The sequence below is a fragment of the Anguilla rostrata genome, chromosome 16 (genome assembly GCF_018555375.3).
Source record: "Anguilla rostrata isolate EN2019 chromosome 16, ASM1855537v3, whole genome shotgun sequence".
NCBI classification, from domain to species: Eukaryota; Metazoa; Chordata; class Actinopteri; order Anguilliformes; family Anguillidae; genus Anguilla; species Anguilla rostrata.
Genome location: NC_057948.1, coordinates 12,794,747 through 12,808,112, shown reverse-complemented (window position 1 = coordinate 12,808,112; position 13,366 = coordinate 12,794,747). Strand labels below are relative to the sequence as shown.

At 43.2% G+C, this 13,366-nt stretch overlaps 1 protein-coding gene across 1 annotated transcript in view; it reads left to right on the top strand.

The window, feature by feature from the left end:
- Positions 1-13,366, top strand: part of slco3a1a (solute carrier organic anion transporter family member 3A1a) — a 61,451-nt gene that overhangs the window by 44,266 nt on the left and 3,819 nt on the right. The window contains exons 3-9 of the mRNA XM_064312224.1: positions 5,413-5,511; positions 6,978-7,256; positions 8,806-8,970; positions 9,324-9,522; positions 9,770-9,905; positions 11,209-11,378; positions 12,876-12,940. Of these exons, the coding sequence (XP_064168294.1) occupies positions 5,413-5,511; positions 6,978-7,256; positions 8,806-8,970; positions 9,324-9,522; positions 9,770-9,905; positions 11,209-11,378; positions 12,876-12,940 (1,113 nt within the window). The remainder of the gene's footprint in view (positions 1-5,412; positions 5,512-6,977; positions 7,257-8,805; positions 8,971-9,323; positions 9,523-9,769; positions 9,906-11,208; positions 11,379-12,875; positions 12,941-13,366) is intronic.

Sequence of the window (13,366 nt, the reverse complement as noted above, 5' to 3'; positions counted from 1 at the left end):
CCTGTTGCACCTACAGCCTGACTGCTGTGTTCAATGAAAGAAGTACCAGCAATGATATATGTAAAAACAGACATTAATGCATATAATTGTGAATGAACACTATAAAATTCATGTCTTCATGTGTATAGCCTCTGGAAAAACATAACATTACTGCACAAGGTGCTTTATGCCTACTTGAAGTGTATTTTCTCACTCTCAAAAAGTCTAAATTACTAATTCTGTCAGAAAAATATATTATTTCTTTTACAAAGGGAGACTTTTTAAACACAGACTGTGTCGAAAGTAATACAAAGTGTTGTACTCAGCTAGGCATTCAGGTGCATTAACAAATGACACATTATGTGTTGTTTTTAACACATCTGTTTTGAGAGTGCTTGCTTTAAGCTGCAAACTGGCGAAAGTTGCTTTAACATGGGACATTTAGTGCATGAGAGTTTGAAAGAGGGATGCTGTTAACATTTCTTTTTCGGAATGAAAGGGTGCTCTCAGGCGACAGCATAAAAGGCTAAAAAGGGTTTTAAAAAAAAAGGAAAGAAAATGAGTGTAGAACAGAAGTAGGTGTGTAATAAAATTTCCACTGGGCTCCATAAAGTCCCTGGCTTAGTCTTTTCCTGCCACACCCCCGGCTTGTTGCTACGGACTTGCGACGCCGTCTCTGCTTATGTAGATTGTTTCGTCTCATCACTGTGGGTCTGTTATGATGTCTGAATGCCTGCCCGCTTGTTTGTTTGTTTGTTCCAGGAGAATTGGAGCATTGTTCCAGAAAATAACAGGATGGTTTGCACGTGTAGCGTAGGTGACAGCTTTGTCAGTAGTTGCTATTTCAGTTAGCATCCACAATTTCACATTTCATGGCAGACGGTGACTACCCCTTACCTTTCCTGTTTGAAACTGAAGGATGCCGAAATAAATGGCGTACTGCATAATGTGAATTTAGGAGTGTGCAGGAGTCAATAATGCCATTCAGAGAATCACGAAGGTGAATGGGTTGTTTCCTCTTCTCATATTTCCTTTAAAATGGCATATCTGCTTACAGTGTTTATGCCACTGACGTTTTTTAGATCGCTCTGCCAATTTTCACATCAGAATTAGATGTCCATGTTTTTAGATACTAGCCAGTTTTACTCTGCGGTTATGCTTTACTTCTCATTTTCCCATATTCAATTATCCTTCTTTCTCACACAACTCCTCTTTCAACTGCTGGTTCTCTTTCAGTGACACTTCCTCTTATTTCAATTTTGTCTTGTACCCTGCACCTGTGTGCACTTTCTTTAGCTTACATTAATTTCTCACCATACTCTCGTTCACTCTTTCTCTGTTACGTTCTCCCGCTCTAACAGTCAGTCTCTTTCATACACACAGATTCAGGGATGTCAGCAGGGTTACTGTAAATAGCATTAGGGGGGGGAGTTAGGGTTAGGGTTGGGGGGGGGGGGGTTACCCAGTGTTGCCAGAGCATTTTTAGTGGTTGTTTTGTGAAGCAACAGATTCTACAGTCTTTCCACACTATCTGTCTGCAACTGAGTTCTGATGCAACTCTAAGCATAGTTTGGGCTTCCTCTGACAGTACTGGTGTGTAGTTTTGGGATTCGTCCAACTGTACTTGTGTGCAGTTTTGGGATTCGTCTGACCGTGTTTGCTTTTAAGGTTTTGGGGTTACTCTGACCATGTTGGAGTGCGTTGTTTTTCCCCTCTGGCTGCTGGCTTGTTCTGCACTGCACGCCAGGGTGCGTAACCCAGCTACCCAGTTGCGCGTCCCGCGTATTAGGGCTGACGTAATCAGGCCCATCTTTCCAGAGCCGCCATTAGCGCTGCTTCCTACCACACATCTCCACAGCTCTGCAAACAGGTCAGTCACGTGACTGAAGCGCTCCCATTGACGATCACCGCGGACACCGGCTCTGTATGGGACTGGATCAATAATCAGTGAGGGCGAAGCTATGTCGTGTCATCTGGGCAACACAGTGCATAGACAGTACTGTCCATTCAGATTTATGATGAAGGAAATGCAGAGTCTCTGTGACGCGTGCTTGATGTTCTAATGAAATTTACGGCAAGGTACTTCCAGCCATCTCACGTTGACCTTCAGGCCACTGGCTTTCTGCATCTAGAGAGGAAGTGGTATCACTTGAGTTTCCTCTTTATGTTGTGTGTGAAATAGTAATCCCTTCACAGTGACAGGTGGAATGCGCTTTTAATCCAGTGATTTTCTCAATAATTGACTGCCCCTTTTTGTATTTTTAATGAGGGATGAGTGCTTTTTGCTGCTTGCTGAGAAAGCTGAGAATTTTTACTGGGCCGACTGCTCCCCTGTGTGGATGAAATGTGCCACTGCTCGCATTTTAATGCTGAGCACTGAGTGACCAAGCCGCTGAAAATACATATTCCGTATTTATTTGTGTTGTTTTTTAAACAACTTGCTTGAGGCTGGCTCATCTGGCATTACACAAGAGACTCAACAGTAGATTACTTATAATTTCCAGACCACCCGATAAAATCACCTTTTTCTTTTGTTAATCACATCCGTAGCATCACCCTTTTTAAAACAAGCCTGCAAATGACCCACAATACCCCAAATAAAATGGCTACTATTCTTGAACCCTTTTACTACAGGCATAAACCTGGTCTCTCCTGAAAAGATAACCATTAGGAGTTTGAATTACTGAAACAAAATAACAGAAGCTCAAACACACAGTTTTTCTCTCCAAAGTTTTTTTTTCTTTTTTTGAGTGGATACAGATGCTTTTGGTTATACTTGGTGGGCTTGGAAACACAATGTAGCCACAGCTACAACACTGGACAATCCTGATTAAAATTTGATGACCACCAAAAATGAGCATTCTGCATGGTTTTCTAAGTGATATCTGATCAGGTTTCCAAAAAAGACATTTGGAGACTTTAGAAGGACACTTGGTAACCAAATGATACTATGAGTCTTTAAAGGTGTAAAATACTATATACTGTATATATGTACCATATCTTTGTGAAGGAAGTGTGCTGAAATTAGCTTGCTTTCCCTTTGCCTGTTTAGATGCATTTAGATGCTCACTGATATAAAATGGGGTATAAAACATCCTTCATTGAACATGCCCTCTGCTGTGGAGTCAAAGCTTTTTTCACTGCCCTCCTCAGAAATATTCACTCACGCAGTCTTCTGTTTAGACTTAGTCATTGCAAAATACATTTTTGTTGTATAACAACCTTTTTATGCATAGTCTTTCCATGAACTTTTTTGCAATTACTTTCTCAGTGTGCGTACTGAAAGAGTTATAGTTTATTTATGCAGGAGAAACAATTTGTGCCCTTTTACGCAAGCCTAACAACCTATACCCCATTATACACATAATGTAATTGGCTAAAAGGATTATCAGTCATCACTATAATAGCTTGCCACTGGCTGGCTGTGTGCAGGGCAGGCATGATACTGTCCATGACTAATGGTGGGTCCCATTGGCTATACTGAGGGACTGCTTTGCCAATGCTGGTCAGAGAACCTTCTAGTGGGGCTTATATTGTTCCAGAGAGTCTCTACAAACCAGTGATAATAACATTCCACAGTATTGTCAGCGTGTATGCAACAGCGAAACTGATTACAATGATAATTCCTCAGGAGAACTGCTGAGTAAACAATGGACATTCTATTGATGTTTCTCAGAGTTAGCCCATTTTTGGGACTTAAAAACTACCATGTATTTTGTTCAGTGGACCCTTGCCATGATAAGGATAATGACTTTACTGCGATTCGTGCCAGATTTCCAAAATGCGTAGAAGGTGAGGGACCCCCCAAACTTAGTTTGGCTCCCCAAGTAAATAAGGAACAGTTGCTGCTAGAACATTGGCATGATAAAATTGTTAATAGAGATGAGATCCTGAGGTGTAACACTTTCAAATGGTATATTGTATAACCAGACTGATTGAAAATTTCACCATTAAAAATGTAATCATGAAAATAAACCCACTCCGTGTGACTTAAGGGGTTGAAGAAGAATTTATATTGAGTGCTATGTAGATGTTGTGCTGCATGTGTGTTTTTCTATTTCATAAAACTGTTGCATATCATCTACAGTCATTTAGGTGGGTCATCAAACATAAATATGGTTATGTATGTAACATACATTTTCTAGCCATTAGTGTAGGGAGATATAAATGCTCTTGCTTATCACCAGTAGAGGGCAGCAGAGGCTCACATCTGACAGAATCCTGCCTGTCGCATTCAGTATCACACACTTCCCTTGCAGCAGCTTCAGGTCTGGTTGATAATTAAACCCCATGATAGTACTTATAAAACTGATAAATGTCATTATACATTTTGGGCTGCTTCATAATCCAGGATAGGGAGTATGCATTCCCCAGAGAGTGATGGTGAGGAACAAACTAACTCCCACAATTCCTTGCAGCACGTGTGAACTCCTTAGTGACTGCATATTGGGTTTTCGCTGAAAGGAATTTAACTGCTCCACTCTTCCCACAATTATCTGAGGCCAGTGAAAGAATTAACAGCTTTGTCTTCTCTTGTTTTGTTTTTTTCCTAATTTAAAGTGTTTGCATTCTTATGGAAGTAATCGCTTAGTGACCACAGAGATAGTTCTGAGGGAACTGTGTTGCTATCATTCGGCGAAAAGAGAGCCTAATGTGGAATTCTAAACCAGGTATTTCGTCCTGTTTCACCTTTTTAAATCTGACTTTTAACTCCAACATACCTTTGTGATTCAATCTATCCCTACAGACAAGCATGTGATCTATCCCACAGTCCTCCATTTCTTTACTGTTTCCCGCAGCTTCTTAAATCTACAGGACTGCTTCCCTGCTCCTGGTTTAGCCAGGTTCCCTCAGTGATTTTGAAGAAAAAGAAACTTGCCTTTTCAAAGCAGTTTATAAGAGGTCCTATGCTGTTATTACCTTACTGTTAAAATTATTACTGTTGAGTCACTTTTGATGTAGCAGGTTGGTTCTTTCTTTGTTTGTTGGTTCTTTGTTTGTGCTTTGACGTGAGAGCTAATTATAAATTAAACACATCAATATTATTGTTACAATTAATGCCATTGTTCTATGAATGTTCTGTAAAATGTTATTATTATTATTATTATTATTATTATTATTATTATTAGACTTTTAAAAATATTTTTCTTTTGTATATTCTTCAAGGCTATGGATATTAATAAACTGCTTGAAAGTGTGTTGTGTTGCACAGAAGTCCGGTTCTTCCATGTCGAATGTACTGACAAGTGCCATATACAGGAAGCCCTGTACAGGAGATCTGTTTCGTTCTCGTAGAGTGTGTGCAGACACCGTTTCATTTGTAATGTGTTTCACTGCTGGCTGACTCGTGTCTCTATTATAGGAAACGGGAATGATCTAAAGGTGTGAACATCCTCTCCTCCTGACAGAGTATTCTTTGCTTTTCTGCGGCAGGTATCCTGTTCTCCACCCTGGTGTTTGGTCCTGCCTGTGGCTTCATCCTGGGCTCTCTCTGCACTAAAATCTATGTGGATGCAGCCTTCATCGACACCAGTGAGTTCTCCGTGGATCAGTGGTTGACGTTAATCTGCATAGCCCTCGTTAATCGGCATACGCTCTTAGAACACTGTGGTCACACACTATGGGAGAAGAAAAGAATGTTATTGTGAACGACAGCACTTGATGAAAATGCAAGTGTAAACTTTTATAACACTGTGGTAAGACGCCAGTGTAAACTTTTACAATGATGTCAGTGGTCGCGCCAGTCCATGGAATTCTGCGTCTTTCGAACACAGGACATTTAAACATTTGCATTTTACACATTCACTTGTGTTCTGATAAAAAATAGCTGTTATTAAATATTAACCATAAATATGCCAACTTCCAATAAATATATGTTACGATACGATCAGTGAACAACACAAATGTCAAACACTGAAAGATGATTCGCTAAAAGAAACAGTAGTAATTATTTTGCTGTAGTTCAAGTCTGGGTCATCACCTGTTGTAATCTTTAAAAAAAAGACCTCAGAATGTGTTTACAAAATGTGTTAACGGTAAAATACCAGAGTAACTAATGGCCAATATGGCACTTTTTAAACATCCGCCTGCCCAGAGCAACTAGATGTTTACTAAAGCAATGCAGACAGGTCACAGTCTTGCTCAAGAGCACAATAGCTGTGTCTCAGCAAAGATTTGAACCCAGAACCTCTTCAGGTGTTGACGTTGCATCTCTTCTCATTGGATTGCTAGCAGATCTCTTATCCAGAGTGATTCACAGTGTACTGTAAGAGAGTTTGTGGGCGTCTACTTGAATAGTAGGGCCAGCAGTGTCAGACCAGGCAAAAAAATTTCCTAGAACAGGGAGTTTTATCTGCAACATCACTAAAGCAAGAAAAAAATACATATAACAATGTGCATAAAAATCAAAGTAGACCAATGGTATGTTGCTGCTATGCCTTATATATTTTATCCATGCCATTATATTGACTGTAGTCTATTGATCTTTCCGAAAGGTCATTTCGATGGATGGAGAACTGGTGCTACCTTAATCAGACAGTATTCACACGTCTGCGCAGCGTTTCGCTATTATACAGTGTTATTTTAATGGTTTTATGGCTGTGTTTGAGGTAACTGATAGTTGGTTGTATATGAATTTTAAATGTATCACTATATTAATTGTAAGTATTTGATTCTGTGTTTATTTTTGGATAAAATGCACTGCATGGAAATGGGAATTGCACTAAACAAGTACAAATTATTATTATTATTATTATTATTATAAAAGCTACACAAGCAAACAAAACCATAAAAATGCCATGATAACTGGAATTAATGATATAATATAAGAATTCTAAGGTGCTGAGATGGGAGGGGAGCGAAGATGCAGTTTGAATAGCTGGGTATAGGTTCCATGGATTCCATTGATTCTGTTGCGCTGACCTTCACATGAACTTCATCCCATCCCTGAGAGGCCATCTTTGCTCACCTGTCTGTGTGTTGCGTGTCGCTGTGGACAGGTAAGCTGGACCTGACCCCGGACGACCCGCGCTGGATCGGCGCCTGGTGGGGGGGCTTCCTCCTGTGTGGGGCCCTGCTCTTCTTCTCCGCCCTCTTCATGTTCGGCTTCCCGCAGTCCCTGACCAACCTGGACGAAGAGGACGCCGGGCCCGAGAGCGAGCAGGCCATGCTGCCCCCCGACCCCCTGGACCAGGACTACGAGGGCGCCAAGCCCAGCAACGGGGTCCTGCCCCACCTCGAGCCCGAAAACGGCCTGTCCTGCTGCCAGCAGCTTCGAGGTGAGGGGGGCGTACCACCAGAACCTTATTGGGTCGCAACCAAGACCTCTCCCTCACAGACACAGCGCCCAGAATTAACTGGGGCCACTGCTAAAACCGGAACTTCGTATGGTCACTACCAGAATATAGATACATGGGTCTGATGAAGGACATATCACACAGATATGCGTTTGTTGATATTAAGATAATTACTACACACAGAAGTCAGTTTGTATGGTACAGGGAAACAGTTTGAGTGATGCAAGTGCTTTGATCGTTGGGAGTAACACTCTGCTCGTGTTCCGTCATTAAAACTGATCAGCCTGATCAGCCTCCATCTGCCATCTGTTCGATTGAGAGCACAAACAGGAAGTGCACATCATGACCCTGCTACGCCTCCTTAGCTTCACCCCTCAGTCATCGCCCCCACCCCCCAACAGCGCGCAGAACTGCCCTGTAACTGAATTAAAATGCAAAGCGGAGCAGCAGCGGGGGCCAGCGCCAGATGCTCGTTTCACTTTCTGCATCCCGCGCTCTCATTAATTTTCCCGGAATCACAAAAATAGCTGGGTGGCGTGGGGAGCGAGGGCGTCGGGATGTGTGTCTTATTAGAGTCATTATTGCCTCCTCACCCCTGGAATAATTATAGCTGTCAATCAAACGATACGGCTCATTATCAGATAACAGATAACACCTTTTTTTTATTCAGGCAGAGGTTGGGAGCGGGGAGATGTCAGTTACACGTCAAAGGAAAAGCGTATTTTAGACGAGTACGTGGAGCACGGAGGAAGCGAGAACACAAAAGATGGTTTAACGTTGCTTTCTTGGACAAAGCAGCGATGCGCACGCAGCTCACGCTGACGAATCTGTATAAAAACGCGAGTGAAAATTGTGACGACCATCTGGATCCTGTAAGATCTCCAATTTTCAAATGTTTGACTTGGGAGACACTCGTGAATGCGTGGATTATTCTCTCTAGCAGCTCCAAGAAGTCTGTCTAATATTGTGCAGCCATAAAAAGGAATCGGGACGCGGTGTATGGTGTTAGCTTTCGCTGCCGCCTGTGTTTAATCTCATCGCGAGATCGGCTAAACTGCAGGCTGAAAGAGAGCAAACAGAGCACCGAATCCCTTATCACGCAAACTTCCCTCGTTTAACTAGAAGCCACATCCAATTACAGTCTGATGAAAAAGCTCACTCCCCGGGTGTGCTGTAGGATGCTAGATATTGATGAATCCTGAGCATTGCGAAAACTGTGTGGCTGGCTTCGTTAGATCGTATTTAGAAACCTTTCTTTTTAGCAAGCTGCCTGCTGCATTTAATGTTGAGATTAGTCACGCAAATGTCCCATGGGTTTATAGGGATGCAATAAACTGTTCCTGTAATGCAAAACTACCTCGCCTGTATCTCTGAATGCCGTGGCCAATACTGCCAACATATGTGCATGTAACAGTAAATACCACAACATATTTATAAAAAAGTTTGTAATTAACAGCTAGCAATTGAAAGTAATTTAAGTAATCTCCCTTCTTCCTCTTTCCCTACCTGTGTTCCTCCCGTGCATCCCCAGTGATCCCCAAAGTGACCAAACACCTTCTCTCAAACCCGGTGTTCACCTGTATAACCCTGGCGGCCTGTATGGAGATCGCTGTGGTTGCCGGCTTTGCTGCGTTCCTGGGGAAGTACTTGGAGCAGCAGTTCAACCTCACCACCTCCTCAGCCAATCAGCTACTGGGTGAGTAACACTTTTGACATGTAATGGGGGAGGGGCCAGCTCTACAGCCATTTAGCTTCCTTCTGGGTAGGTCATCCATACATCTTGTGACAGGAGATTAATGGTGACTGATAAAATCTGCGTCTCTCTTTGTTTTTTAATCACTCAGATTGTGCACATATTCACTGAGCTTGAGATCATCTGGATGGCTCCTGCTATCCACTATGCTCATTAACTGTCCGTCCATGTACTATAAAGATCATTGAGCCTTTACCAGTCCATCCGTGGTTTGCAAAGTGTGTTACAAAATGCTGCTGAAATAATGAGAATAACTAAGAAGAAAATGGCTGCTGTTGGGGGCTTGTTATTTTCAGGCATGACGGCCATCCCGTGCGCATGTCTGGGGATATTCCTGGGGGGCCTGCTGGTGAAGAAGCTCAACCTTTCGGCCCTGGGGGCCGTGCGCATGGCCATGCTGGTCAACCTGGTTTCCACAGCCTGCTACGTCTCCTTCCTGTTTCTGGGCTGTGACACGGGGCCTGTTGCCGGGGTGACCGTCGCCTACAACAACGAGTAAGAACCCACCCCCACATTGCGGTTCTCGTGGTGCTGCTGGTGTTCTTTCATTAGCCTCTCTCTCCTGGCCCACCGAATGAGCCAGTCCATTATCTATGACCCTCCCCTGAACTATTAGGCTATTCTGTCATCATATTAAGTGTTAGGTTATAATTAAATACATACCAACTTTTTATGTTTAATCCCATGTATTCATTGCAGCTTGTTATTGTCAGGCGTAAATGTTGAACCCATGTCTCTCTAGGACCCTGAGGGTGGGGCAGAAGCCGGTGGCCGCCTGCATGAGCCACTGTAACTGCCTCACCGCTTCTGTCAGTCCCGTTTGTGGCTCGGATGGAGTCACCTACCTGTCTGCCTGCTTCGCCGGCTGCACTCGAGCGGTGAGTCCCGGGGTCTCCACCTCCATGCCACACCCTTTTCAGAAAATTTTTTTTTAAATTATTTTCTTTATTATTAGTAATAATAATAATAATAAAATTAAATAAATCGATTTATATAGCACATTTCTTACAAAAACTTGCAGCTCAAGGTTCTTAAAGGTTCTTTAAATATAACGTAAGCATGAAATGAGAACATGCAGCTGTGTAATTGAATTATGCAGAGTTAAAGTGAACCGCGTGACTCAGCCTGGATTGGGCCGTTTGCTACAGTAGTCAGTAAAAAATGGATGCCGTGCGATGGAATCGATATGGCCTGCTCTGAAAGCTTCCCTCAGCAGAGATAAGCGCGGGCCTACCGAGTCGCAGTCAGACTGCACGGGTGAGGTGAATCGTGGGTAATGTGGCCCCGTTGTCGCCTGCTCTCTCAGGAACGACCTTTCACTGTTCAGATTTCACGGCTTTTTATTAGCAGCGTGCGCGGGGCTGCCATTAGGGGTGAATAATGTTTTTAATACAGTCGCTGTGTATGAGACATTTCCCAGATGTCACATCACAGCTCTCCCCGAGACGTACGGCCATATTGTTAAAGAGACAGAGTCTCTGTGCTGGCTTTGGAGCACGGCCTCCTTCCCAGCAGACTACTGATGATGGAGCATCGCCTTCATGGTCATGCTGCTCTAACGCTAATGTACAATATATACAGTGCGCAGATGAGAATGTCCTTCATGACCTGTACTATTTATTCCTCAGGGACTTTTATATGTGTTTTATCCACCCTTATAAACAAATTAACTAACACTTCAATGACCGCGTTGCTAAACACAGACCTGGATTCAATCAACATTTGTTCCTTCATAATTACACACAAATAAACATACCAATCTATGTTTGTGAGTAAAGCATTTGCATTTTACAACTAAAAGTTAAAGATAAATGATAAATGCATTCAGGCTTTCATTTTTTAAGTAGACTGGTTGAATTGATAATAGGTTATATATCTTACATTATTGTTAAGTGGATAGTGAAGTTCCCCCAGCCAGGATTGGAACTTGTCCCCTAGCTATGAAGCCAGTTCTGTAACTGCCCCAGTAGAGTCACCTACTCTAATTGATTTAAAGTGCCCCCTGCTTGTTCCAATCCCCCACTGATTCAGAGCTGCCTGAAAGTGTCATTTTGTTTGATTACCTTCAAAATATGTTTAAAAATCCACCAAAGTGAAGCGCATTTCAAAATGGTAATATTTAGAAATAATAGGAAACAGAAGGATTGTGGGTAGATGGGGTGAATGTCCGTGTCTCCTCAGAATCTGACGGGGTGCGCCTGCATCCCCGGGGACGGGGACGCCAAGGCTATCCCGGGGAAGTGCCCGAGCCCGGGCTGCCAGAGGGCCTTCCTCATCTTCCTCTGCGTCATCTGCGCCTGCAGCATGATCGGAGCCATGGCCCAGACGCCGTCCGTCATCATCCTCATCAGGTATCCCACAATGCCCATCAGGCCGTCTCCCATTATCCGGGAAGGGAAACCTTGTTATGTATGACAGCAGCGCCTCTAAGGCTGCTCACTCTTCTGGGAATCTGACATCTGTGCTTTTCAAACAGCTTGCTCCTCTGACAATCTAAACAGCAGCGTCTAGAAACCTGCTCACCTGTCAGGTATCTAAAGTTATAACATTGCTTATTGTTCGCCTATCTAATGGTACAAACATGCTCACTTTTCAGATATCTACAGTAATGTTATAAACCTTTGCGCTTTTATGATTCCTAACATTAGAAACCTGCTCACTGTTCAGATATCCAACACTGAAAACCTGTTCACTTTTCGGATGTCTAATGCTAGGATCCTGCTCACTTTTCAGATATTTGAACACTAGAAACCTGTTCACGTTTTAGATATCTGAATACTAGAATCTAGGGTTACACAAACTTAAATATTCTGGGGTGGAAACCATATAAAACATAAACCATTGACCTTATCATAGGCAGACATAATTATAAAACCTACAAATAAACATAAAAAATCTACAGTCAAGTTTTGACTTTACTTTTTACATGGGATTCTTTCACTGAACAACCAAAAAACAGGAATGCTGAATAATGAATTGCCTCTGATGGTAATTCTGTTTGCAGAGGTTTACATTTCTACTGGATTCCCATTAAGTGAAATGCTGGCAATCTGTGCATGTGATGCAAGAGTGCACTGCACATGAGATGCAAAGTGCAGGGTTGTGATTCAATGAATTTCCATTTAATGGGGTTATTTAACCAGAACATGCCACACTATCTAGTATTACCTTTTTGAGTGTATTTCCCCCCAGAAATTATTCACTATTATCAGCTTACATTTTATATTGAAATTGGGCAAAATGTCAAAAATTCCAGAGCTTAGCTTTTTCCAGGACGTTTCCAGGAATTTACCCGAAATTTCCCAACCCTTTGCAACCCTACTAGAGACCTGCTGACTTTCAGTTACCTAACACTAGAAACCTGCGCAGTTCCCCGTGAAAATGTGAGGCTAAAAAAAAAAAAAAAAGCCATTTTGGCACTGCTGATCTTTCACTTGGAGCGATTCACCCAGACATGGAAAGGGACCTCCGGTTCCAGCCTGCGGGGAGGCTGATGAGCTTTCGGGGGGGCGGGGGAGGGGGGGTTGGGAATGGAATGGGGAAACAGACGCTGCTCTGCGGAAGGCTGCGGAATGCAGTTATGCATCATCCCCGCCGCAAACACCGCCGCCGGCTCTCCTCGCGGTGAAATCTCATTCCGTCTGCTTCCTCTTTTCTGCCCGCGGTAATAACCTCTGCGCCGGAGACGGGCCGGCCCCTCAGCCGCGAGCAGCCAAATGACTTTGTGTGTGGAGAGAGTCCCGCCGTCAGGAGGAAAGTGAAAGGGGGGGAAAAAACCGCAGTTTCAGCCTTCAAATCAGTCTTTTTTTTTCTTTTCCCTCTCTTTTTCTCGCTGGGCTGATTCGCAGGACCGTGACTCCGGAGCTGAAGTCCTACGCGCTCGGAGTTCTGTTCCTGCTGCTGCGACTTCTCGGTGAGAGATCGCCGCCGGCCGCGAGTCGCTGCGAGATTATTCGCGGCTGCCCTTCCTCCCTTGACTAGGTTTGATGGGTCTTATGAGCGGAAACTGTAAAGGAGTTAATCCGTCAAGCTGCACACCGCACAGTGAGGAGGCACCCTATGTATGTGGAGATATAAGGATTACAGTCTCCATGTCGTTATATGGTGCCAGGCTATATAGAACATATATAGTGCCAAATGTTTTCTGAGCTAATCGCTGTCAATTGATTCCTCTGCTGAAAACTTGACCAGGTTCACTTGGGGGACGCAAAAACCTCTGTGTTTTAAAGAGGCTTTTAATGGATTGCCTTTAGTTCTGTTGTTTAGCTTTTAACCGTTGGGCTTTTAAATCACGACTTTTATTTTAGCTTTCAGCTTTGGTTTTAGGCGTCTTGTTTTT